The 26,034-nt window shown below is 44.3% G+C and overlaps 1 protein-coding gene and 1 long non-coding RNA gene across 5 annotated transcripts in view; both read right to left on the bottom strand.

Moving 5' to 3' along the window:
* Nucleotides 1-11,125, bottom strand: part of LOC117351682 (LON peptidase N-terminal domain and RING finger protein 3-like) — a 28,235-nt gene extending 17,110 nt beyond the window's left edge. For 2 of the 4 annotated variants that reach the window (XM_033927335.1, XM_033927338.1), the window contains exons 1-3: nucleotides 11,003-11,125; nucleotides 7,494-7,846; nucleotides 6,134-6,236 (exon numbers count right to left, since the gene is read on the bottom strand). In XM_033927335.1, the coding sequence (XP_033783226.1) occupies nucleotides 6,134-6,236; nucleotides 7,494-7,818 (428 nt within the window). In that variant the 5' untranslated portion in view covers nucleotides 7,819-7,846; nucleotides 11,003-11,125. The other 2 variants (XM_033927337.1, XM_033927336.1) reach the window with 2 other exon arrangements.
* A 4,091-nt stretch (nucleotides 11,126-15,216) lies between these two features.
* LOC117351540 lies at nucleotides 15,217-25,152 on the bottom strand. The gene is made up of 5 exons (XR_004537451.1): nucleotides 25,030-25,152; nucleotides 23,320-23,377; nucleotides 18,018-18,133; nucleotides 16,116-16,160; nucleotides 15,217-15,780 (listed from the first exon to the last, which is right to left on the bottom strand). It is a non-coding gene; the product is annotated as an uncharacterized LOC117351540 (long non-coding RNA).
* Between the last annotated feature and the right edge of the window lie 882 nt (nucleotides 25,153-26,034).

Here is a 26,034-nt window from a genome sequence, read left to right as displayed (position 1 = left end):
ACAGTAGGCTCGGGGTAGCGGCGAGAGTTCGCTCCGCCCCCCCCCCCACGCGTCACAGGCAGCGCCGGACTCCCCCTTGAAAAGGGGAGGAGCCAGCGCGGCACACGCGGTGCCGAAGAGAGAGAGGAGAGAAGGGGAGCAGGAAGCAGAGGAGGCAGGCAGCGTTGGTGCTGAGCACCGAAGGAAGTAGGAGGACAGTAGGCTCGGGGTAGCGGCGAGAGTTCGCTCCGCCCCCCCCCCCACGCGTCACAGGCAGCGCCGGACTCCCCCTTGAAAAGGGGAGGAGCCAACGGCGCCCAGCCGTTCGGCGCGCGGCGAAGGCGTGCGGTAAAGGCGCTCGCCTTAGCGAGAGCGCCTTTGCGAAGGGCCTTGCAAGGGACGAGCGCTACTCTCAAGAACACCAGAGGAGAACAGACCGGTAAGGAACCGACAAGCACAGAAGAGAAGGAAGAGACAGACACAAAAGAAACCAACCCGCACATACAATCAAGGTGAGGTAGAGCAGAGACAGCACACACGAGAGAGACAACAAGGCAAGAAACACAAGGAAGCAGCAGGTAAGGAACACAAGCACACAAAGGTACAGGCACTGTAACACAAACAGACTCACTCAAATAGGAAGACTGCAGTCAGGAAGTCAGAAGGTAAGGGGGAGGTAGGATCAGAAGGAAAAAGAGCAGCACTAGGTCACGAAATGGAAGCCCAAGGAAGTCAGAAGATGAGCTTTCCTGTCTTCTGTATCGACTGCAATATGTATGACTACCTCCCTTCGGGGATCCAGGCATACATTTGCGATCGATGCATGGAGATGGATAGCTTGAAATGTCAGGTAAGACTATTGGAGGGAACAGTGATGGAACTTGAAGACAGAATCCGAGCACAGGAGAAGATTCTAGTGGAGCACAGCCCAAACGACGAGGTCAAGGATCTAGAAATGTTCATAGAGGAAGCCCATCAGCACCACGTAGAGATCCCAGGGCTGGAAAACTGTACTCAGGAAACCCAAGTGAGGAGAGAAGACACCCATGCAAACACAGAAGAAAATGAAGACGAGGTAGGAGACAACCGCACACCAGGAGGAATAGTGAGAGCACAGGAAGATGTCCCCCCACCCAAAGAACAGGAAACAATTTCAAGAGTATCATTGGAGGAAGAAGACAGGCCCTACTCCAAGGACGTGGACCTACGCCCCCCAAGGAACTCCCGAATAAAGAAGATGGGGATCATCGTAGGCGACTCCATTATACGACACGTGGACAGCCACACCGCAGGAGGAAGAGAGGACAGAGTAGTCACCTGTCTGCCTGGAGCAAGAGTAAAGGATGTGACCAACAGGATCTCCAGGATCATAGATGGCGCACGGGGAGTGGACACCGCTGTGCTTATCCACGTAGGAACAAATGATGTGAGCGGGCGGAAGTATGACAGGGAAGAGCTGAAGGGCCAGCTCCGCTCACTCGGAAGACAACTGAAGATCAGGGAGGTGAAGGTGGCCTTCTCTGAAATCCTCCCTGTACCAAGAGCAGATGGAAAGAGACAAGGGGAATTGCAAGTGATCAACGCCTGGATGAGACGATGGTGCGAAGACGAAGGCTTCGACTTCGTGCGCAACTGGACGGCGTTCTGGGGAAAAAGTAAATACTACAGAAGGGATGGACTACACCTCAACAAGGAAGGAGCAAGAGTTTTGGCAGGCAACATGAAGAAAGCAATAGAGAAGGCTTTAAACTGAAGGACAGGGGAAAGCCGACAGTCGACCACCGGTCGATGGCACGGACAACAGGATGCCCCGACGTAGGAACAAAGGACTACTACTCATACACAAGAGAGGTCGACCTCACAGCCAACAAAGGAGAACAAGCAGGAAGGGACAACTCAGACACAGGAGGGGATGACCACACAGCAAACATGGGAGATAACACAGGAGCAGTAAAGGATACCGTAAATGAAACTGTAAGGACAGCCAAGAGTAGAAGGTCCAAAAAGGTAACACGAAGGGAACTTAGATGTATGTATACAAATGCTAGAAGTCTAGGAAACAAAATGGGAGAACTAGAGACGATAGCAAGACATGAGAACATGGATATCATTGGCATAACAGAAACATGGTGGAATGAAGAAAACAAATGGGACACAGTACTACAGGGATACAAACTATATAGAAGGGATCGAGAAGGGCAGAAAGGTGGAGGTATTGCCCTATATGTTAAGGAAGGAATAGATTCTGTTGGAATGATTACAACAGACAGGAAAGAGAAGCTGGAGTCCCTCTGGATCAAAATTCCTGGTCACAATGGCGCAGATACAAAAATTGGCCTTTACTATCGTCCCCCAGGACAGGCGGAGGTCACTGACTCAGAAATGATGGAGGAAATCAAACAAGTATGCAAGACAGGCAATGTAGTTATATTGGGAGACTTCAATTTCCCAGGAATAGACTGGAAACTAGGAGCCTCCAACTGCGGCAAGGAGGCCAAGTTCCTGGAGGTGCTAGGGGATTGCTTCCTGGAGCAAATGGTAAAAGAGCCGACAAGAGGCGACGCCACCTTGGACTTGGTCCTAAATGGTCTCACCGGACCGATAACAGAAGTAGAAGTCGTGGTTCCACTGGGAACGAGTGATCACAATGTAATCAACTTTAAACTTGACATCGGGAAAGGGAAACATGCCAAAACCTTAACCACCACCTTAAACTTTAAAAAGGGTAAATACGATTGCATGAGAGCCATGGTAACAAAACGACTCGAGAAGATGGTGGACAAACTTGAAACAGTAGACCAGGCATGGTGCCTATTGAAAAATACTATTGCAGAAGCACAAGATCTCTACATTCCGAGGATTTCCAAAGATCGGAGAACTAAAGGCAAAGGAGAACCAGCATGGCTTACCATACAGGTGAAGGAAGCCATAAAAGAAAAGAAGGACTCTTTCAAAAAATGGAAATGCACGAAGACAACCGAAGCCTGGAATAAACATAAAGATGAACAGAAGAAATGTCACAAGGCGGTGAGGGATGCAAAACAGGACTATGAGGAAAAAATAGCCCGGGAGGCCAAAAACTTCAAGCCCTTCTTTAGATACGTGAAAGGGAAAAAACCTGCAAAAGAGGCAGTGGGACCCTTGGACGACATGGGAAGAAAAGGGTACATCAAGGAAGATAAACAAATCGCAGACAAACTAAATTCCTTCTTTGCGTCTGTCTTTACGAAGGAGGACACCTCAACAATACCTGAAGTGGAGAAACTGTTTACAGGAGAAATAAAGGACAGCCTCACCACAGTTGAAGTGAACTTAGATCAGATATACTACCAGATCGACAAACTTAAAAGTGACAAATCCCCTGGACCGGATGAAATTCACCCGAGAGTCTTGAAGGAATTGAAGGTCGAAATCGGAGAGTTACTGCAAAAACTTGCAAACCTGTCAATCAGAACTGGTCAGATACCAGACGACTGGAGGAAAGCGAACGTCATGCCAATTTTCAAAAAAGGATCGAGAGGAGAACCGGGCAACTATAGACCTGTGAGTCTTACATCTGTCCCCGGCAAGATGATTGAATCACTGATCAAGGATAGCATAGTTCAGCACTTGGACACACATGACTTGATGAAACCCAGTCAACATGGATTCAGGAAAGGGAAATCGTGTTTGACGAATTTACTCCAATTCTTTGAGACCGTGAACGAGCAAATTGATAGTGGAAAGCCGGTGGACATAATATACTTGGACTTCCAGAAAGCATTTGACAAAGTTCCACACAAAAGACTTCTTAGGAAACTACAAAGCCATGGCATAGAGGGAGATATACAAAGATGGATAGGCAAATGGCTGGAAAACAGGAAGCAGAGAGTGGGCATAAATGGGAAGTTCTCCGACTGGGAGAAAGTGACTAGTGGTGTACCCCAAGGCTCGGTACTTGGGCCGATCCTTTTTAATATTTATATCAATGACCTGGAAAACGGAACATCCAGTGAGATCATCAAGTTTGCAGACGACACAAAACTCTGCCGGGCAATCAGATCGCAGGAGGACAGTGAGGAACTCCAGAGCGACTTGTGTCGGTTAGAAAAATGGGCGGAGAAATGGCAGATGAAGTTCAACGTGGAGAAATGCAAGGTAATGCATTTAGGCAGTAAAAATAAGGAATACGAGTACAGAATGTCAGGTGCAACTCTGGGAAAAAGTGAACAAGAAAGGGATCTGGGTGTACTGATAGATAGGACCCTGAAGCCGTCGGCACAATGCGCGGCAGCGGCAAATAAGGCAAATAGAATGTTGGGCATGATAAAGAAAGGAATCTCGAGTAGATCGGAGAAAGTTATAATGCCGCTTTATAGGGCAATGGTCAGACCCCACTTGGAATACTGTGTCCAACATTGGTCTCCCTACTTAAAGAAGGATATAAAACTGCTGGAGAGGGTGCAGAGACGAGCAACTAAACTAGTGAAGGGTATGGAGAAACTGGAATATGAGGATCGACTTAAAACACTGGGATTGTTCTCCCTTGAGAAAAGGAGACTGCGTGGGGATATGATCGAAACCTTCAAAATACTGAAAGGAATCGACAAAATAGAGCAGAAAAAACTATTTACATTGTCCAATTTGACACGGACAAGAGGACATGAAATGAAGCTAAGGGGGGGCAAGTTCAGGACTAATATCAGGAAGTTCTGCTTCACACAGAGAGTGGTTGACATCTGGAATACTCTCCCAGGGGAGATTATTGCGGAATCGACAGTCCTAGGCTTCAAAAGCAAACTAGATGCATATCTCCTTGAGAGAGGCATATAAAGATATGGTTGGCTATAAAATAAGCCAGGTGTATACCTAGCAGGGCCTCCGCGTGTGCGGATCGCCGGACTTGATGGACCGAAGGTCTGATCCGGAGATGGCGCTTCTTATGTTCTTATGTTCTTATGTTCTTATGACGGCAGATAAAGACCCGAATGGTCCATCCAGTCTGCCCAACCTGTTTCAATTTCAATTTTTTTAATTTTTTCTTCTTAGCTATTTCTGAGCAAGAATCCAAAGCTCTGCCCAGTACTGTGCTTGGGTTCCTACTGCCGAAATCTCCTACTCCAGCCAATCTACACCCTCCCAGCCACAGAAGCCCTCCCCAGCCCATCCCCCACCAAACGGCCATAAACAGACACAGACCGTGCAAGTCTGCCCAGTACTGGCCTTAGTTCAATTTTTAATATTATTTTCTGATTCTAGATCCTCTGTGTTCATCCCACGCTTCTTTGAACTCAGTCACATTTTTACTCTCCACCACCTCTCTCTCTCTTTCTCTTTCTTTCTCTCTCTCTTTCTCTCTCTCATAGTAGCATATAGTAGATAACACCAGATAAAGACCTGAATGATCCATCCAGTCTGCACAACCTGATTCAATTTAAATTTTTTTTACATTTTTTCTTCTTAGCTATTTCTGGGTAAGAATCCAAAGCTCCACCCGGTACTGTGCTTGGGTTCCTACTGCCGAAATCTCCGTTAACACCTACTCCAGCCCATCTACACCCTCCCAGCCACTGAAGCCCTCCCCCACCAAACAGCCATACACAGACACAGACCATGCAAGTCTGCCCAGTACTGGCCTTAGTTCAATATTTAATATTATTTTCTGATTCTAGATCCTCTGTGTTTATCCCACGCTTCTTTGAACTCAGTCACAGTTTTACTCTCCACCACCTCTCTCGGGAGCGCATTCCAGGCATCCACCACCCTCTCGGTAAAGTAGAATTTCCTAACATTGCCTTTGAATCTACCACCCCTCAACCTCAAATTATGACCTCTGGTTTTACCATTTTCCTTTCTGGTAAAACCAGAGGACATAATTATTCAAATGCTCAGCAACTCCTATTGGTGTTTTTGATTGTTGGTTTCTGGTGAATACCCTTTGAGCGTTCAATATAGGGATCTGCCATTATATATATTTTTGTTATTTGATACTTTTTTGGCAGTATTTTTGAGTTTTGGTGTTGCCGATCTTCACTTGCAGCCAGGTCTCAGGATTCGCAAAGGGCCTACTGGTCCCTCCAGTGGCGATGTGGATTGTACATATTGTTTCCAAGTAGAAAACCAGTTTCACAAAGAGCTAACACACTTAGCACTCACTCCTCAAATGTTGACTTACCTTATGCAGAGGGAACACTCAAAATCATACACACTTAACAGGTCCTGAAGAGCAGGGGCATGATGGGTGTTGGATTGTGTTTCCATTTCTGTATCTCCAGCATCTACATGCAAGAACACAGAAGGACAGAGTTCAAATCACTAGTTTTCAAGCAGTTCCAAATGTAATTTATTTGTTTATGGTTTTTTATATGCCATTATTCTAGTCAATCCAATCTTTCTATCCCACTCCAAGGGTAAAAACCATCTGGGCAGCTTACAATCTAAAATCTTAATCTTAACTAACATTCACACATAACATACATAAAGAATAAAATTGAAATACAATTATTGTAGAAAGAGGGGAGGAAAAATATAAATTGGAAACCCTTTCATGCCTTGCAGAAATCTCTCAGGACCTGGGAACAATTTATCTATTGTGATATGCATCTGTAAAAGGAAATGTTTTTAAAACCATCTTAAACTTATCAATTGAGGTTAAGAAGCTGGGGTTTATTGGCATGGAATTCCAAAGTTGCGGACCTTTCACTGAGAATGTAGCAGTTCTGATATGTTCATGAACAATTTCTCGGTGTGTTGGAACAACAAGCTGTTTTTGATTTTCAGATCTAAGTGTTCTAGATGGAGTATATGAGGTCAAGAAAAATGCTAAATAAGGAGGTTCACCTATTATTAATAGTAGTCTTTCAGCATCTACGTAATAGATTAACACTTCCCAGCAGGCAGCCAAAACCCAAAATAGTTATCAAATTTGATTGATCGTTTAATCAAAATTCTAAGCGATGAACATATCAGTAAAATTACAAAATTAAGGGGGCAACAAAACAAACAAAAAACTAAACCTTACGAAACATATTGAAGACTAACTTTGCAAACATAATAAAACAAGAGGAAAGGATGGGAAAAGAAATACAAATTGATTGATAGAAGAGAAGACAATTATGGTAAAAAAACCAATAGGAAGGGAAAGAACAATGAACCGCAGAGAAGTTATAGGATTAGAATGAAACTCCTAATCAAGCTTTCTAATTATTAAATGCATCTTTAAAAGGAAAGCTTTTTAGTTTGCTCTTAAATTTATCCAAATTGTTTTCTTCCCTTAAGTAAATAGGGAGGGAATTCAATGTTTGAGGAGCTGTAACCGAAAAGATGAAATGCCGCCGTGTGTTAATAATTTTAAGTAAGGGAATAACTAGTAAATGTTGATCATTGGACCTATGTTTAAAATTAAAATGTCGGTGACATCTGGGTTCCTGTTTCCAGACTCAAAGACCTTTGACACTTTCATTATTATTAGGACATTATGGAGAAGGGACTAACTTCTCCCCTTCCCACCCCCAGCAACCGGCCCAGTGTCTTACCCATTTCAGAACCCATCTGGGTGGTCTCCAAGGCTTCCTCATAATCTTTACTCTCCATTCGGTCCTGTTGGTTGCTTTCCGGTCTACTCAGTTTGGTCTCGTTATCCAAGCACTTGTCTAGCACACTGACCAAAACGACATCGCTCTGCAAATCTTTCGTGTCCATGCGTTTTAGCTGTTGCCCACAGGCCAGGCACCTGAGGGGCAAGGTCTTCTCCAAACATCTTTTACAGAAAGAATGCCCACAAGAAACTGTGACGGGATTCCAGAGAAAGCCACGGCAGGATAGACAGTGGAGAAACTCCATTTTTATCCTCAAAAACATAAGGCAGGCTCACAGCAAAGGTGTTTCCCTACAGACAAGTGTGTGGTTAGCACACAGACACACACACACAGAAAACAAAGGGATGAAAAAAAAGACAATAGTGGGTTCAAATCCCCAGCAATAAAATTAAAATTGTAACTGTAATCTATTGTATTGTACACTGCTTAATTCTTGTCAATAGTGGCTAATCAAAAACAGTAAATCCAAACCCAAAATGAAGCTACATATGGTATGTGGCTTCAAGGACAGGAGCAACATCAGAAAATGTTTCTTTGCAGATAGGATGGTGGCTTTCAAGGGAAGCAAGTGAAGACTAAAAATCAATAACAATTCAAGAAACTCTGGAACAAGCACAGAAGGTCCCTTATTTTGAAAAGAGACTAATATTGACTGTCCTGGCGTGAAATTGGGCAGACAGAATGGGTCTTATGGTCCACATTCTCTCGCTCTAATGTCTAATTACAAATATCCCTGCAGGCAACACTGGCGCCTTCATTAGGTAAACTAGGCAGCCGCCTGAGTTCTGTCATTTGCAGGAGGGTGCACAAAATCCCAGAAATCATCAGTGCTGTCCATCCAACTTTTCGCAAGGCCTGAAGGAGAGAGGCAGGGGAAAAGCAGGACAGATGTAGGGAAAGATGGTACTGGATGGTTGGAGGCAGGGTAAAGAAGATGGCGTTTGGAAGGTTGGGGCCGGAAAGAGAGCGTGTGCTTAGCAGGCAGGAATGGACAGCATACCCCTCCTAATGTTTTTTCCCCTTTTTGTCTCCCTTTTTTCAAAATGATTAATATTGTAACCTTATCCCCTCATCCCTTCTCATCCAGTCATGTCTGTTGGGCTGTAGGTCTAACCCCTCTTTCGATTTGTTATTTTCATTCTTTTGTATTTTAACGTATGTACAAATTTGGATTTTAATGTAATTCGCTTAGTATTTTATGTATAAGCGATTCATCAAATTTCGAATAAACTTGAAACTTGAACTGAATGGGAGACAGTAAAGAGAGAGGGAAAAGATCTGAGCAGACAGAGGCAGAGCAGGGGTATTCAGTAGGTTTCATCAGGTGGGGGAAGAGAGAAAGTGTAGAATGGGTGACAGGACGGAGGGAAAAGATGCCATAGCGGTGTGAGATTAATTTATTTTTCCTTTTTGAACAGCAAAACCTTGGTTTGCGAGCATAATTCATTCCGAAAACATACTTGTAATCCAAAACACTCGTACATCAAAGCGAATTTCCCCATAAGAAATAATGGGAACTCCAGAAGCCAAAAACTTTAATACAAAATACTGTATGTACTCGTATTGCAAGACTTTGCTTGTTTAGAACAGTCACTACACTCTTGCAGTGTCAGAGAGAGAACCACCATCAGCTCAGCTGTGATGTGTGTATACTGTATGTACTTGTATCGTAAGACCTTGCTTGTATATCATGTTAAAATTTAATAAAATGTTTTGCTTGTCTTGCAAAACAAGTTACTTGCAATCCACGGTTTTACTGTATTTGATATACTGCTATAACTGATGAGCAGAACTAAGCAGAGAGGATGCTGAGCACTGGAAAAAGGGGAGCATAGAGATGGGGGTGATGCTGGTAAGCTTGGCAGGGAAGTGACCGGGAAGAAAGAAAAAGGTCCTGTTGGGGTGGGAGAGAAGAGATGCTGAGCACTATAGAAAGAGGGAGAAGGAAAACATACTTCTCAGAGCGTAAGAAAAGAGAGCAAAGATGCAGTGGCATCCAGTGAGGTGGGACGCAAGGCTTAAGGTTCACCTAGGCCCCAGTGAGAAAATATCCTTGCTCCCTAGTGTAGTGGTCAGAGCGACAGTCTCAGCACCCTGAGGTTGTGGGTAGAGAATGACACGGGGACAAATTTGGCCCCCGTCCCCGCAGGAACTCGATTTCCCCATGAGTTTTGTCCCTATCCCTGCTTCATTCCTGTAAGCTCTGCCTTAACCGCACAAGCCTTGGATGCTTATGATTTTCAAGTGTTTGAGACTTGTGCAAATGAGGACGGAGCTTACGCATTGGTGGAATGAGGCATTGTGACATCATAATCTGAGCTTTAGAATGTTGCTACTTATGATTTGAAAGTGTTTGAGTCTTGTGCAGATGAGGACGGAGCTTAGGCATTGGTGGAATGAGGCATTATGACATCACAAGCTGAGCTCTAGAATGCTGCTACTTATGATTTTAAAGGGTTTGAGGCTTGTGCAGATGAAGACGGAGCTTGCAGGAATGGGGCAGGGTCAGGAAAAGAACTCGACCGGACGGAACAGGAAGATGAGTTCCCGTGTCATTCTCTAATTGTGGGTTCAAACCCTGTGCTGTTTCCTGTGGCTAAGTCACTTAGGGAGTCTTTTACTGAGGTGCGCTAAACGCTAATGCGCCCATTATATTCTATGGACGCGTTGGCATGTAGCACGTGCCAAATCGGCTAGCGCGCCTTAGTAAAAGACCCCCTTAATCCTCCACTGCCCCAGTCCACTGTAGTTCCTCTCTCATCCTTCTTCCTGTAAACCGTGCCGAGGTCCGCATTCGTGGAGATGGTGCGGTATATAAACCCAAGGTTTAGTTTACATTTAGCTAGATTGTGAGCCCACAGGGACAGATAGGGCAAATGTTGTATGGAAAACTGCTTTGAAGGTAGTTATATAACTACAAGAAGACAGACAGTCCCAATCCCTCTCCCTATCCTACCTCCAGACAGCACTTTCAGCCAATCCATTTAAACTTTGTCTTGTAGTTTAAAATATTACTTTTTTTTTTTTTTCTTCAGTAATGACAGAATCTTTCCACCAGCTGCCTCTGGCCTTGACTAGTGTCCTAAGACTTCATGCAAATCCCGCTTCCTTAGCCAAAAAAAACAAGGTGTGTGTGACAGTCCCTGGTGAAAAGATGGGCATCTCGGAGACCCCAAAGAATCCTTTACCCAGCGGGATCTAATGGTGCAAAACCACAAATACACGTGTGTTGCACCACAGGCGTCTCTGCTTTCACGTATTCCGGTTTAGCCACGCCCAAGGAAAAAAAAATAAAAATCAAGAGGCCAAACAAAGCTTCCTTTAAAGGCGATTTAGCAAACCCTCCCCAAAAGCACTACGCAGTTAAGTGGCAACTTGCAGCCGCTGCCCTTTCCCTCCACCTTGGGGTAGGGGGCGCACCCTGCAGCCTTTCGCCCACCCCCTACCTGTCATCGATCGGCGGCTGTCAGCACCCCCAAAACCTCCTCGCCTACCCCATCTGCCCTCGGAGTCCACTCGCCGCAGCCTCCGCATGTTACATAAGGGGAGGGCGGGGCTAGATCCGGCCCCGCCCCTGTTGTGAAACGGGCACCCGGAGGCTCGGTTTCGTAAGGCCCCGGTGGAGGGGAGGAGCCGGGGGGGGGATGGGCGATCGCAGTGGATCGGTGACAGGTACGTGGCACTTGGAGACGCTGACTCGTCAGGCATGAAGCCTGTTTCAAAGATTTTGTTTCTAAAGGGGGGGAGGGGGGGTTCTATAATGACAGGCCTTGTTCTGGAGGAACCGGATCCAGAAAAGACAGAGTGACAACGAAGACTAACAAGGAGACGATTTGAGTCACAGAATCATCTTCAAAAGCACAAATCTTAAGAAATCGCCTACCCTAGGTTGTGGCACTCGGGATTTTTGTGGCCTAAAACCCCTCTTGCAGAAGAAGCAGCTTCTTTCAAAATAGATAGCAAGTCGGGCATTTTGTCATTTTTAGCCAAGGTTCTAGCCAGTTTCCTTGAAGCCAGTTCCTTTGTTGTATTTAAAAGTTCTAGCCAGGGCAGGATTATTTTATACCATGGATCCTCTCCATTTGCCCATTGTGTATCATGTTATGTCTGTATTTAATTGTGAATTTTGTTCCCTTTATTTTATTTTTAAACATTTTTTTAAACTTTGGGCTCCTTTTACTAAGGTGCGCTAGCGTTTTTAGCGCGCAATAACCACACGCTAAACAAAAAATACTAACGCAAGCTCTATGGAAGTGTTAGCGTTTAGTGCGTGCGGTATTGTAGCAAGCGTTAAGCGCACGCTAAAACCACTAGCGCACCTTAGTTAAAGGAGCCCTTTGTATTAATTGGAAACCAAGGGCATTAACTGTCTGTTCCAGTTCGGAGCCGGAGGACTCGGACCCCCTTCCTTGACTCTTCTTTTGGTGGGGCTGTTGCTTTCTTTCTCTTTTTTGTTTCATCGCTGGGTGGCTGCACTTGTGAGTGTGTGTGCATTTGGGTGTTTGGATGTTTGGGGGTATGACTGTGGAGTGTTTGCTGTCTGATTGTTGTGGTTTGAGGCCGAGTGCATGGGGTTTGTGTGTGTTTGTTTGGGGGGTTTGTACTTTATAAAAAATGTCAATTGTGATGGGCATCCAGCCATTGGGCTCCTGTTTTGGGACACATTTGCTGTCATGGTTTTCTAGTGTTGTTTTCTATGCCAGCTCTGTTTGTTCTGCTTGTTTTGATCCTGGTTGTATGTTCCCTTTGCAATTGCTAATAAAGACAATTAAAAAAAAAAAAAAAAAAAGGCGTGTATCAAGACTTAAATAAATAAACTTAAAACTGGTGGGCTCTGTTTGTGTGATATACATATGAAATGTGATGTGATTTAGGCAATTTATATGGTTTATTTTAACATTTTAAAATGTAATAATAAAATGGTTTAATTCTTTGTATTTATTATGTGAATAGTTTTTGGTGGTATGTAGTATTTCATTCAAATGCATATTCTTTTTTTTTTTTTTTTGTAAATTTTTTATTGATTTTAAAACTATGATAGTGTAATACAAATGATAAGTCATACAAAGTACATGAAATCACACTATGAACTATACAGTTGATATACTAAACAATCATTTTCTCCATTACTTATCTCAATTAATAAATCAATAATACATATAATATGATTTCTCTCTTATAATGAAATAATTTATCTCCTTAAAATACATTTCCCCCCTTCCCCTCCCTGGATGTGCAAGGACACTAATGAAATAAGAAAAGAAATATAACCCTAATTATAATGCAATAAAATTAGTCAATGGACTCCATACCTCATTAAAGAACTTATTATTCCCCCAATGTTCCGCCATCATCCTTTTATACTTATATGTAGTACACACCACCAAAAAGTAAAATTTATCCTATCATGGTTTTTCCAATTATGAGTAATTAGTTGAACCTCTATTCCTGTTAATATCATGAAAAGGCGTGGGGGAGGAGTTCTGCCCCGGGTGCCGTCTTGCTAAGGCCACAGCACCCCTCTTCCTCCTCTCTGCCCTTCGCTCTTCTTCTTGCCACACGCCCCTTGCCTTCCCCCGCACCCTTTTTTACTTCCCTGGCACGAGGTTGCTGCCCGCATCGGCATCAGCGCTCTCTCGGATGTCGCTTCCTTGTGTCGAGCCTTCCTTGCAGATATGGAGCTCTGTTGGACCGGATTGATGATTGGACTCAGCACCAGACTGGAATTAATTTTGCTCAATCTCCAATCTCTTAAACTTATGTGTATATTTTTAATTTTCTTCTTTTTATTTCTTTTATCTTTTTCTTTTTTTTTAATTTGAATTCACAATTCTTGGAATTTTGTTATATCTTTTCTATTTTAATAATTGTTTACTCAGGTACTTTAGATAGATTGTGAGCCTTTGGGACAGATAGGGAAGTTCTAAGTACCTGTATTTTATTGTAAACTGCTTAGATGCTTGAGTACCTGTGTAGGGTCATGAAATGGTTAACTGTTGTTTAAAATATTGCTCTGGCCTACATAGCTGAAAACAGTGTACAATCTACTGACCTCATCTGCCTAAAATGCACGTCCCTACCCTACCACATTGTAAGCTAAACGGATAAGAGTTTGAGCCATGATGTACCCTACCCTCCTGTACATGTAACATTTAGAACTGTAAGATTTAGATAAGCAGAGAAATGAGCTAGTTTCCTATAGGACTATAAGTTGTAGCCCTGAACCTATCATAAGTGCTGGCTTAGGACCAATAATAATTGTAGAAAAGTTATAGAAGTAACAAATGAAAATTGTAGTTTTTGCATATATTAGTTTGCGTATGCTTAGTGAAAAGGGCATAAAAGTCAATGAATTTCCTGATTCTAATACTCTAGTAGGCAGGCTGTTAACTGCACTAGAGTCCAGCATGCTGTAATAAACCTCTTGTACTTTCTTCACGCCTCTGACTTTGTGTGTCCAAGTGACCTTTCACCTGAATAAACTCATGTAAACCGTTCTGAGATCTCCTGGGAGAACGGTATAGATAAATAAATAGATAGATCTGTAATATGCTTAAGCGGTATATCAAATGTTAAAAAAACTTCCGGGACCCAGGCCTAGGAAGTGATGTCGAAAGGCGAGCCAACACCGACGTGAGCACGTTTCTCACGCCGGAGAAGTTAAAAGGTACAGGGATAGGGAAGGGGGCGCATGAGGCAGGGGGGCGGGGAGGGTCGTCACCGCCCCGGGCGCCGCTCACCCTTACAATGCCACTGAATCTAATCAAATAGACAGAATAGGGAGTTGGGGAGTTTCTCAGTCACGGGCGCTTTACAAGCAAGTGGGGGTTATGACGTCTCATTCCAGAACCTTCCTTCCTTTGAAAGAGACCTGCCTCTTGTATATTTATACCTTGGAAGTATTTCAGTGTCTCCATCATATCTCCCCCCCCCCCTACTTTGCTTGTCCTCCAGGGTAAATAGGCATGAAATACTTTACAAAAGATGTGTAAAATAGGACCCCCCAGGCCCACCCAGTTCCACTCATCCCCGTTCCGTTACATTCCAGTCCCACCCAGTGTTCCCGCTAAGCTGCGCTGGCGTGCGCTGGCGCACAAAATATTACATCGCAGCGCACAAGTTTCACGTCACAGCGCACACTCGAGCGGAGGTGAGAGGAAGCGGCGGCGGTCTGCCCTGATCGCCTAAGATGCAGCAGCGGCGGCGGCATCCCCGTAATTTACGGGGATCATGAAAAGAGCCGCCGCTGCTGCATCTTAGGCGATCAGGGCAGACCGCCGCCGCTTCCTCTCACCTCCGCTCGAGTGTGCGCTGTGACGTGAAACTTGTGCGCTGCGATGTAATATTTTGTGCGCCAGCGCACGCCAGCGCAGCTTAGCGGGAACACTGGTCCCACCCTAGCCCCGCCCCCCTCTCCTGCTACTTGCTCATGGGCAGGAGGGCATCCGCGCATGGGCAGATGCCCTCCTGCCCAAAAGTGATTTCTTCCAAGCTTTTTAAAACCCGGACAAACTGCTGAGTTTTGAAAAGCCGTCCGGACCCCCAGACGTGTCCTCAAAAGGAAATGTCTAGGAAAATATGGACTTCTCGTAACCCTAGTGAAAAAGAAAGATGAAGAGAATACATACCAACTGAAACCATAAAATACCAGGAGTCTCTGTTTTCTTTTGAAACTTTTATTCTGCACAAAATAATGCCTGCTTGAAAACATACACATACCTTTAGACCAGTGGTCTCCAACTCAAACCCTTTGCAGGGCCACATTTTGGATTTATAGGTACTTGGAGGGCCTCAGAAAAAAAAGAGTTAATGTCTTATTAAAGAAATGACAATTTTGCATGAGGTAAAACTCTTTATAGTTTATAAATCTTTCTTTATGGCTAAGTCTTAATAATAATATTGTTATTTATAGCTAAAGAGACATATGATCAAGAAACGGTTTTATTTTACTTTTGTGATTATGATAAACATACTGAGGGCCTCAAAATAGTAGCTGGAGGACCGCATGTGCCCCCCCCCCCCCCCGGGCCGTGAGTTTGAGACCACTGCTTTAGACCTATTTCCAAAGGATGAGCATGCAATAGCTTCTAGAACCAAGGCCTAGTGGTGAGGCAGCAGCAAGCCTAATGTGTCCATGTAATTGGACAGTGCATTGAATCTCCATGGGGCTACCCCAGGTTTCAAGATACTCTTAATCTTTATTCTTCTTTTTCTTCTTCTCTCCCTGTGGGATACAAAAAAAGATGGAAGAGTGACCATTTTAGTTGAGGTCTCCGAGCCCAGACAAGAGCATGAAGTGTATATAAAAAGAAAATTATTATTATTGATCTGACCTAGTATGGCTATTCTTATGTTCTTGTGTCATTTCAAACAAATGCACACCCCAATCACATATTCTCTTCCTCCCTCAGTGAAATGGGTGGATTTTACTCTACCCCCAACTCCAGTTTTAGGAATCTATTCCCAGTTTGGCCCAGTTGACTGCTTCATTATCTTTGAAAACATTCAGACATATTTTGGATAAAATTGCTAAACGCTGCAAGGTGAACATCGCTGTACCTCGGAGTCGCTGTCGGAGCTGCTGCTGCTGTCACAATCATCTCCCTGAAAGACAAACCAAGATGCAAAGGGTGAAATCAATGTTAATTAGAACCGGATTAAGTCCAATTAATGCCCTAAACCAGGGGTAGGGAACTCCGGTCCTTGAGAGCAGTAGTCCAGTCGGGTGTTCAGGATTTCCCCAATGACTATGCATCGAAAGCAGTGCGTGCAAATAGATCTCATGCATAGTCATTGGGGAAATCCTGAAAACCCGACTGGAATACGGCTCTCGAGGACCGGAGTGCCCTATCCCTACCCTAAGCCCAGCACAGCCCCTCAGCTCTTCGTTGCTTAACTGACATTAAGACTCAGTCTCATTATTGTATGAAACAAAACATCATACATATTTATAATGATTACAAAACCACTGAAATTCATGTTGGATAAGGGGTATGACAGTGGCAATTAAAGTGTTTAAGGGCTTGATAGCTAGGGTGGGGGGGGAACTGTAGGGTGCCACTCTTCCCTTGGTGCCATATGTTTATTTTGCTTAATGGTTAATCCAGTGCCAGTATTAATTCTTGCAACAGTCTCTTCACTACAGCAAACACTGTTGGATAATTTTGCCCAAAGGGATCTGAATCTGCTGCCAAACAGACCTCTACTCACATCTGTTCCTTTCCATGCCCGAGGGCCCTTTGTCCGGGTTTTGAAAAGCTGTTGAGATCAGGGCCAAGTCTATGCATCTGTGCTTCCCTTATTTACTGAGTAGACCTATGGAAAAAGACCCTATGCCATGCTGATTTTTTCTGGGCAGAGGTGTTGGCATTGGCAGACTACCCAGTGGGGGGGGCCCTAATTAAAAGCTGCAAGAGGGTACCGGCACCCTGGTTTCTTGACTCAGGGGGTTCCCCCTATGTTCATATCTCTAACCCCTCAGCCCAGTCATTGTTAATTAGAGAGGGAGCATAAACCACGGTTCCCTCCAGAACTAGCCTAGTATTGTCCCTAAGTCAGGCCTCAAGGAGTCACCATTGTACTATGGCAGGGGATTCTCCCCCCCCCCCTCCCCCCAATACTCCTTACTCCCCAAAGCTGTGAGAATGACTTCCTCGGGAACTCCAGCCTTGACGGGGAGGGCAGGGGAATGGAGGGCTGGCCATTCAGCCAGATATTCTGTGCAGTAGTGCACAGTAGAGAATGACACGGGGGACAAAGTTCTCGCCGTCCCGCAGGAACTCAATTTTCCTGTCCCGCTCCCTTGAGTTCTTTTCCTGTCCCTGCCCCGTTCCTGTAAGCTCTGCCTTAACTGCACAAGCCATGAACACTTATGATTTTAAAGTGATTGAGGCTTGTGCAGAAGAAGACTGAGCTTGCAGGGACAGGAAAAGAATTTGCGGGGCCGAGTTGGGAAAATGAGTTCCTGTGGGGATGTGGAAAAAAAAAATGGTCACCATGTCATTCTCTAGGGCACAGCACTTTCTGGATCTAGTTCTATGGGTTCTTGAGCACCCCGATATTGAATAAATTCCTTGACTATGTGCAAGGAGAAGAACGGTAATTTCATTATCCTCAATAATTACCATATGGCTCCAGAAAAAGGAGGACAGATTGAGACATCTGGGTTTTACTTCCATTGACAGCAATGGATGTTTCAATCCGTCCTCCTTATTCTGGAGCCATATGGTAACCCTACTCCTATGTCTCTAATAACTGTATTGTTCACCAGGATAACCTGAGAAAACACAGATAATTTATGACCAAACCATATTTGACAAAAGCATAATGATAAATGGCCTTTATGGCATCACACCCTTGGCTTGTGAAAGAACGGACAGTGATAAAAGCAACTGCTGAAAACCCAGATAGCTGAACTTTGAACCTAACGACGCTCCGGACAAGGGGTGGTCATAGCCTCACTTTCTTCTCCTTCTTTTTCTTCTTTTCTTTCTTGTGTTTGTCTTCCTTGTCATCATCTTTCTTCTTATCTTTGTCCTTATCTTTGTGCTTATCATCATCATCACCTTTTCCAAAGACTATTAAATGAAATATAGGGTTAGTTAGGATGAAAATGAGTCAGAGTTTATTTTACATTTATCCTACTCTGTATTCTACTCCCAACACTGGAGGTCAAAAGCAATGGTGCCAACATATTTAATAAGATGACACTGTATAGATAAGATTATATGATTATATTTTATTCATCTTCATGTTTTGATCTGATAGATAGAGTTAAAAAAAGGAAATTGACTCAAAAAAACACAACAGAATAAAGAGATGGCCCAGTATTTTGAAGAATAAAGAACACCAATGAGGTAACAATGGGAGCCTAAGAATGATTGTGACATAATAAACCACCATGAGATGGTCAACTTATGGGAGGAGCCTTAGGCATCTGAGCTAATCAGAGCCTTAGACCCCCCTGCCCAGTGCATCCCAAGATGCACCAGGAAGGGGAAGATCTACCATTTTGAAGAGGCAGGCTTATCGGCCAGAAAGAGTAATCATCCCTCATGCCGGATTTTCACCTATAAAGGTATGAGGATGGGAGTGATCGGGGGCTTTGGGGTGTGAGCCCAGGGTCTAGAGGCTTGGGGGAGTGTCGGGATCTAGAGGAGGGGGGGTCACTGGTTCGAGGGGAGGGGGCTTGGAAGTTCCAGGGGGTTCCAGCAGAAGGAAGTAGGTATCCCTCCTGCTGGAGAACTTTGCAGGGGGGGGAGTCAGAGGTTCTGGCAGGAGGGAATGGGCATCCCTCCTACTGGAGGACTTCACGGGGGGTCCCCTGCCACAGCCACTCAGCTCTCTTGCCACGATCAGTTCAGCCTGCCACGTCTTTTTATTGTTGTTAAATGCTTATTTATCTAAAGAAGCTAGTGTGTTACTTTTGTTTTATGCTAGCTCCCTGTAATATTTAGAGTTGGGCAAAACTCTAACTTGGTAGGTGTGATTCTCTAAAACTTAGGTGTCTTGTCCAAAGTGCCTACCTACAAATGTGCATGGTTAGGGGTGGATTGTGGGGCGTGTTTTGGAGTTAGATGCTGTTGTATGCCTAACTCAGGCACAGGCATTTAGGCTAAGAAAATTCTGGTTATAAATATGGTGTGCCTAAAAGTTAGGATGCCAAGCAACACCTAACGCCACTTAGGCGAAGCTTGGTGTGATTTAAGTTTGTTTTTTTTAATAGAATCATGCTTAGCGCTGAACTAGTTTATGCTGATTTTTTAGGCAACATATACAGAATCAGGGCCTTGTACATAAAGTGTTCCAAAATTTCCATAAACCTGCTTGCATGCTGTGGCCCCCCCTCATCCAATTATTCTCTAATGTTTGGTCGACATCAAAAAGAATCCTTAACAGAATTCAACTAAACCTGCCATCCATAAAATACCTCCACTACAAGCGAATTTTCCTCTCTATGCTAACTTATCTGAGTGTAAAAACCTGGAATGACCTACCAGAAGTTAACAGGAAAGAGACAAACTACACCAGTGGTTCCCAACCCTGTCCTGGAGGAACACCAGGCCAATTGGGTTTTCAGGCTAGCCCTAATGAATATGCATGAAGCAAATTTGCATGCCTATAACTTCCATCATATGCAAATCTCTCTCATGCATATTCATTAGGGCTAGCCTGAAAACCCGATTGGCCTGGTGTTCCTCCAGGACAGGGTTGGGAATCACTGAACTACACTACATTCAGAAAAACCCTTAAGACTCATCTCTTTGACAACTAACTGTTTCAATTTCTGTATAGCACCCCCTTCTTCTAAGTCCCTTCTCTTGTTTCTCCAAGCTCCCTTCCCCTACCATGCTCCCCTTCCTCTTTGATCTGGCGCCTTGAGCCTGTATAGCAGGGGTAGGGAACTCCGGTCCTCGAAAGCCGTATTCCAGTCGGGTTTTCAGGATTTCCCCAATGAATATGCATTGAAAGCAGTGCATGCAAATAGATCTCATGCATATTCATTGTGGAAATCCTGAAAACCCGACTGGAATACGGCTCTCGAGGACCGGAGTTCCCTACCCCTGGTTTACACACACTAATTCCATTAGAACACACTAATGCAACGAAGTCCATAAGTATAAAATGGGCTACTTAGCATTTAGCACACTAGAGCAGAATTAGTGTGCACTAAGCTTTAATATGGGGGCCCTTAATGCATAGCTTCAGTGTAAAAACAGATCTTTAGCTATGTCAGCACAGTTAAACTACATGCAAGAATGCATCACCCGCTCAATTTTGCAAAATAGGCAACTACATCTCTGAAAAATGTAATTAAATGTTTTGCAGTAAAATATCTAGATTAGGAGTCTCAAAGTCCCTCCTTGAGGGCCGCAATCCAGTTGGGTCTTCAGGATTTCCCCAATGAATATGCATTGAAAGCAGTGCCTGCACAAAGATCTCATGCATATTCATTGGGGAAATTCTGAAAACCCGACTGGATTCCGGCCCTCGAGGACCGGAGTTACCCATGTCTGACCTAAACCCTCGACTATTGCTGTAGGACAGGGATCTCAAAGTCCCTCCTTGAAGGCCGCAATCCAGTTGGGTCTTCAGGATTTCCCCAATGAATATGCATGAGATCTATGTGCATGCACTGCTTTCAATGCATATTCATTGGGGAAATCCTGAAAACCTGACTGGATTGCGGCCCTCAAGGAGGGGCTTTGAGACCCCTGAGTTAAATGCTATTTATAGAATCCCATCTTGTGATGCCTAAATTGGGCTTTGGTGCCAGTAGGTGTCAAAATCTTAAGTGCCCCCTCTTTATGCCAGGGTTTTCTTGGCCTAAATGCCGGTACCCAAGTCCAATTTGGGCACCTGCATGGATCCACAGCTGGTGTGGTGATTGGATGGAACACGTGTTTGCTTGATTCATTACTGCAGGGCTGCCCAAGTCCTGTCCTCGAGATCTACTGGCAGGCCAGGTTTTCAGGATATCCACAACGAACATGCCTGAGAGAGATTTGCATACCAAGAAGGCAGTGCAGGCAAATCTCTCTCATGAATATTCATTGTGGATATCCTGAAAACCTGGCCTGCCAGTAGATCTCAAGGACCGGACTTGGGCAGCTCTGCTTTACCGTATGTTAGTCTATTTATCTGCTTGATGAGTGATGTGTTTTCTCATTTCCTTTTTTTCTCCTTTACTCTTCTTTCCCTTGTTCTTTTTTGTAAACTGCCTTGATGTTAAAGCAAAGGGTGGTGCATAAATTCTATTAAACATTAAAACATGCCCACTTTCTGGTAGGTGTCTTAGACTAGGTGCCTAGCTGAAAGTGGTAGGTGCCAACCGAGTTGGCACCTAGAAAGCAATTAACTTTAATTTAAGCCAATTAAGCTTATCTGCACTGATTAAATTTATTAAATAATTAAGTCAGGCACCTCGATTGACTAGGACAGGGGTAGGGAACTCCGGTCCTCGAGAGCCATATTCCAGTCGGGTTTTCAGGATTTCCCCAATGAATATGCATTGAAAGCAGTGCATGCAAATAGATCTCATGCATATTCATTGGGGAAATCCTGAAAACCCGATTGGAATACGGCTTTCTAGGACCGGAATTCCCTACCCCTGGACTAGGAGCACTGATCTAGGCATCTAACTTTAGGCAGCTTTTATAGAATCTGGGCCACAACGCCCGACAATGAAATAGCAGATGCTAAAAACGAAATAGGGCACAGACTTTCCCAAAGTGCAGGGCCTCTGAATAAGTAGAAGATGTGATGTGGAGCAGTGGCATAGTAAAGCAGCGGACCACCCCAAGCACTGTTTTAGTGGGGGGCACCCACCCCTCCCCCCCACACACACCTCTTTGCCTAGCTCCAACCTGCTGCTTGTGCCAGTGTCAGCTCTCCCTCTGACATTTTACTTCTGGTCCTGTGACTAGAAAGTGACATCAGAAGGAGAGCCAATGCCAGTTGGAGATGCTGCTTACGCTGGGGAAGCTAAGCAGGTACTGGGGAAGAGGAAGGGGCGTGCACCTGGCAGGGGGTGGAGAAGGAGCAGGGGCAAAGAGGGCAAGGGGGAGCACCACTGCCCCAGGCACCTCCCACCCTCGCTAAGCTAGTGATGATGAGCTTAAAGTGCCTTGGTACAACCGACTTGCAATTTAGAGATCTTAAACCAATCCCTGGGTCAATGTTTTCAGGATATCCTCATTAAATATATAGGCGAGAGATTTGCATGCAATGAAGACAGTACATGCAATCTCTCTCATGGATATTAATTGTGGCTATCTTGAACACTCAACCAGCTACAGCGGTGATCTCAAACTCGCGGCCCGCCAGGTACTATTTTGAGGCCCTCGGTAGGTTTATCATAATCACAAAAGTAAAATAAAACAGTTTCTTGATCAGATGTCTCTTTAGTTATAAATGACAATATTATTATTATTAAGACTTAGCCAAAAGGAAAGATTTATAAACTATAAAGAGTTTTACTTCATGCAAAATTGTCATTTCTTTAATAAGACATTAACTATTTTTTTCTGCGGCCCTCCAAGTACCTATAAATCCAAAATGTGGCCCTGCAAAGGGTTTGAGTTGGAGACCACTGGCCTATAGGAAGAGGAGATGCAAATGTTAAGAGCCTTAGCCAATAGGGAGAGGAGGAGATAGTGGATGCTGTGGATGGGCCATTTGGCCTTTATCTGCCATCATGTTAGAATGTTTCTACAACCATAAAGTTCTATGACATCACAATGCAGGTGCAAAGAGCCTTAGCCTATAGCAGTGGTCTCAAACTCGCGGCCCGCCAGGTGCTATTTTGAGGCCCTCGGTATGTTTATCATAATCACAAGAGTAAAATCAGTTTCTTGATCATATGTCTCTTTAGTTATAAATTACAATATTATCATTAAGACTTGGCCAAAAGGAAAGCTTTATAAACTATAAAGAGTTTTACCTCATGAAAAATTGTCATTTCTTTAATAAGACATTAACTATTTTTTTCTGAGGCCCACCAAGTACCGACAAATCCAAAATGTGGCCCTGCAAAGGGTTTGAGTTGGAGACCACTGAGCTACAAAAGATCCCTCAGGATGATTTGGGGAATGTCTGCCTTATATCAGCCAAAACTGGATGGCAGGGCAATTTTAGTCTTCATACCCAGCATCAAGCGATAAGAAGCTTTTGATCTATTAGTCCTGCAAGGCTTCGGAGTTAATGTTCTGGAGTTTGAGACAGGTGTTTGCACCAAATGCACACAAGAAAACAAATGTCTTACTTTTCTTGAGAGCAGACATCTTTAGACTTCTGAAGTGCTTTCTTTCAGCTGGATTGATCTGCTCAAGAAAAAAAAACAGTAAAGATCAAAAAGTCAGTCATCGAATATACAATAAGAAACATCTTGCTGTGTTAGACCTAAAGACCAACAAGCCAGGTGTCCTGTCTCGAAGTGTGAGCAAGGTGGGTCACAAGGAAATACCAGGCAAGAACATTTCTTACAGCTCCTTCCTAAGGAACAGCAGCAACTTTCTAAGATCTACTTAGCTGAAATGCTTATTGGCTTCTCTAAGGCAGTATTTTTCAACCTTTTTACACCTATGGACCGGCAGAAATAAAATAATTATTCTGTGGACCGACATCGGTCCGTGGACCAGCGGTTGAAGAACACGGGGCTAAGTCGTGGGCAAGACCCCGCCCATCTCTACCCAATCTCCACCCCAGACCCCGCCCCCATAATAGTACTAATTGCACCTTGCACGTCCTGTGCTTCATCTGGAAGCCTTCCCTCTGATGTTGCAATGTTCCGGTTCAGGCGCAGGATGCCCGTAGGAGCTACTGCCCGTGGCTTTGTGCACTGAATCAGTGAGGAAGAGGGAGCTGGCTCGAAGATAATGCCACATCGATCGCACCGTGGATCGGCGGTTGAAAAACACTGTTTTGGGCCTGATGCACGTACTGGCCCTATGGACCGGCAGGAAATTTCTGTGGACCGGCACTATCCAGACTACGTCGGGAACTCCCTACAGCCATTTCCTGATGGCGATCTGCACGGGGCAGGAGCGTAGGAAGATCGCTCCTGCCCTGAAAACCCTCTAGACCACCAGGTAAGGCCGGAAAGGCGGCAGGGAGGAGGGGGTGGGTCAGAGCCGGATAATCGCGGTTTTTCGGCATTCGCGGTCCGGCTCTGCCCATATCCCCCGCGAATGACGAGGGAGAAGTGTATTTTAAAACACACAACATAAAATTAAAAACAGTCTGAAGACAGCCATGTTACACCCACATAGGGCTACGGTAAAATCAGTAGTAGTCGGCTGTTTGGGGTGAAAACTAATATGTCAAAGTGATTTCGAAATACCTCCTAGGAACAAATTGCATTGAGTTCTCCTAAAAACATGGCATCGTGAAAGCAAGACACAACAAAGGAGTTGTGAGGACGAGGTGTCAATAATTCAGCCACGGGTGTAAAGTTCAAAGTTCAATTTATTGACAGTAGCACTGCGAGGACTCGAAGACACGACGCTGACAGTGTTTCGGCATCTATGCCTTTGTCAATATCCTAATGTCTCGTAGTTGTTTTCACATAAATAGAGCATTCATACAGGATGTGCCTTGATTGTCTTGTCGTTGAGGCCTCTTCAGGCTCCCTTTTTGGTGTCATCATGAAAGCAAGTCGTTCAATTACTATTTCCCTGCTTCTCCCCCCTCTCCCCCATGAAAGCCATCATTTAAGCACTGTACTTTAGGACAGATAGGGTCGTTTTTCTCAAGTATCTAATTTCATTTTAGTTTGATAAATTGTAAACCGCTTAAGGTCGGTAAAATGCAGGAACAGTATATCAAATCTTAAATAAACGTAAACATAATTCCAAACTGGAAGAAATTTTAAAAATTGCATCTATAAATGAAGCAGACCCATAAATCCTTGAAATACAACAGTAACATTTAAAAAAAAAATTACTTTAGAGAATGAAAAGAATAAGTTACTTACCTGCAAGATGATATGAAGCTGGAATGTAATCTGAAGTTCTCAACAATGGGTGTAACGACCTTGGTAGCTGTGAATCCCTATAATTCCCTCCTCCCTCCACTTACAGCTCTAGAGCAGAAAAACTGGTTCCAGGAAAAGAGGCAAGCTTTATTTAAAGTAGAAAACAGACCTGTTGCTATCCCCAGCCTGGCCATTCATACAAACTTGACTTCAAAAGGGGCTGGGAATGCATCCATGGCCTCGTGTATTATATTTCTGAACTAGCAGAGATATGAAAACCATTTGCACCCAAATTAATATCTGCATTGCAACAATACATCTGAAAACTTATCGGATTTCTAATTATTCTTCCCTCCATACCTAACTTTATTTTTATTCTCAAAGCGGTTGTGAGAAAGCAAGAAGACAAGCGGCCCACCAAAGAATCCAATCGGCCGACAATTTAGAGGTAATATCAGATTTATTCAAGGTACCTGAAATGCAACATACTCTGGATGATGTAGTATCAGATGGAAAACTGCTTGGCTTTTCACGACTGCAGCAATAAGAACATAAGAACATAAGCAGTGCCTCCGCCGGGTCAGACCATAGGTCCATCCTGCCCAGCAGTCTGCTCCCGCGGCGGCCCAAACAGGTCACGACCTGTCTGAATTACCAGAAGGGGCCCCCTTGCCACCTTGGTTTCCCATTGAAGTCCTATCTTCCCATCGAAGTCCTAACCCTCCGATCTTGCACATGCACGACCTGGTTGGCTTTCTATACTTATTGCCTGGTTAGCTTTCTATACTTATTACCTGGTTAGCTTTCTATACTTGTGTTACATCCCAGCACCTCTCTCAGTATCCCACGGTCCCTGTATCCCTCAGGAATCCGTCCAATCCCTGTTTGAATCCCTGTACCGTACTCTGCCTGATCACTTCCTCCGGTAGCGCATTCCAAGTGTCCACGACCCTTTGGGTGAAAAAAAACTTCCTTGCATTTGTTTTGAACCTATCTCCCTTCAGT

This window comes from Geotrypetes seraphini, chromosome 18, assembly GCF_902459505.1.
Source record: "Geotrypetes seraphini chromosome 18, aGeoSer1.1, whole genome shotgun sequence".
Classification (NCBI taxonomy): Eukaryota; Metazoa; Chordata; class Amphibia; order Gymnophiona; family Dermophiidae; genus Geotrypetes; species Geotrypetes seraphini.
The sequence above is the reverse complement of the archived record's forward strand: the minus strand, read 5'-3'. Positions and strand labels throughout refer to the sequence as shown.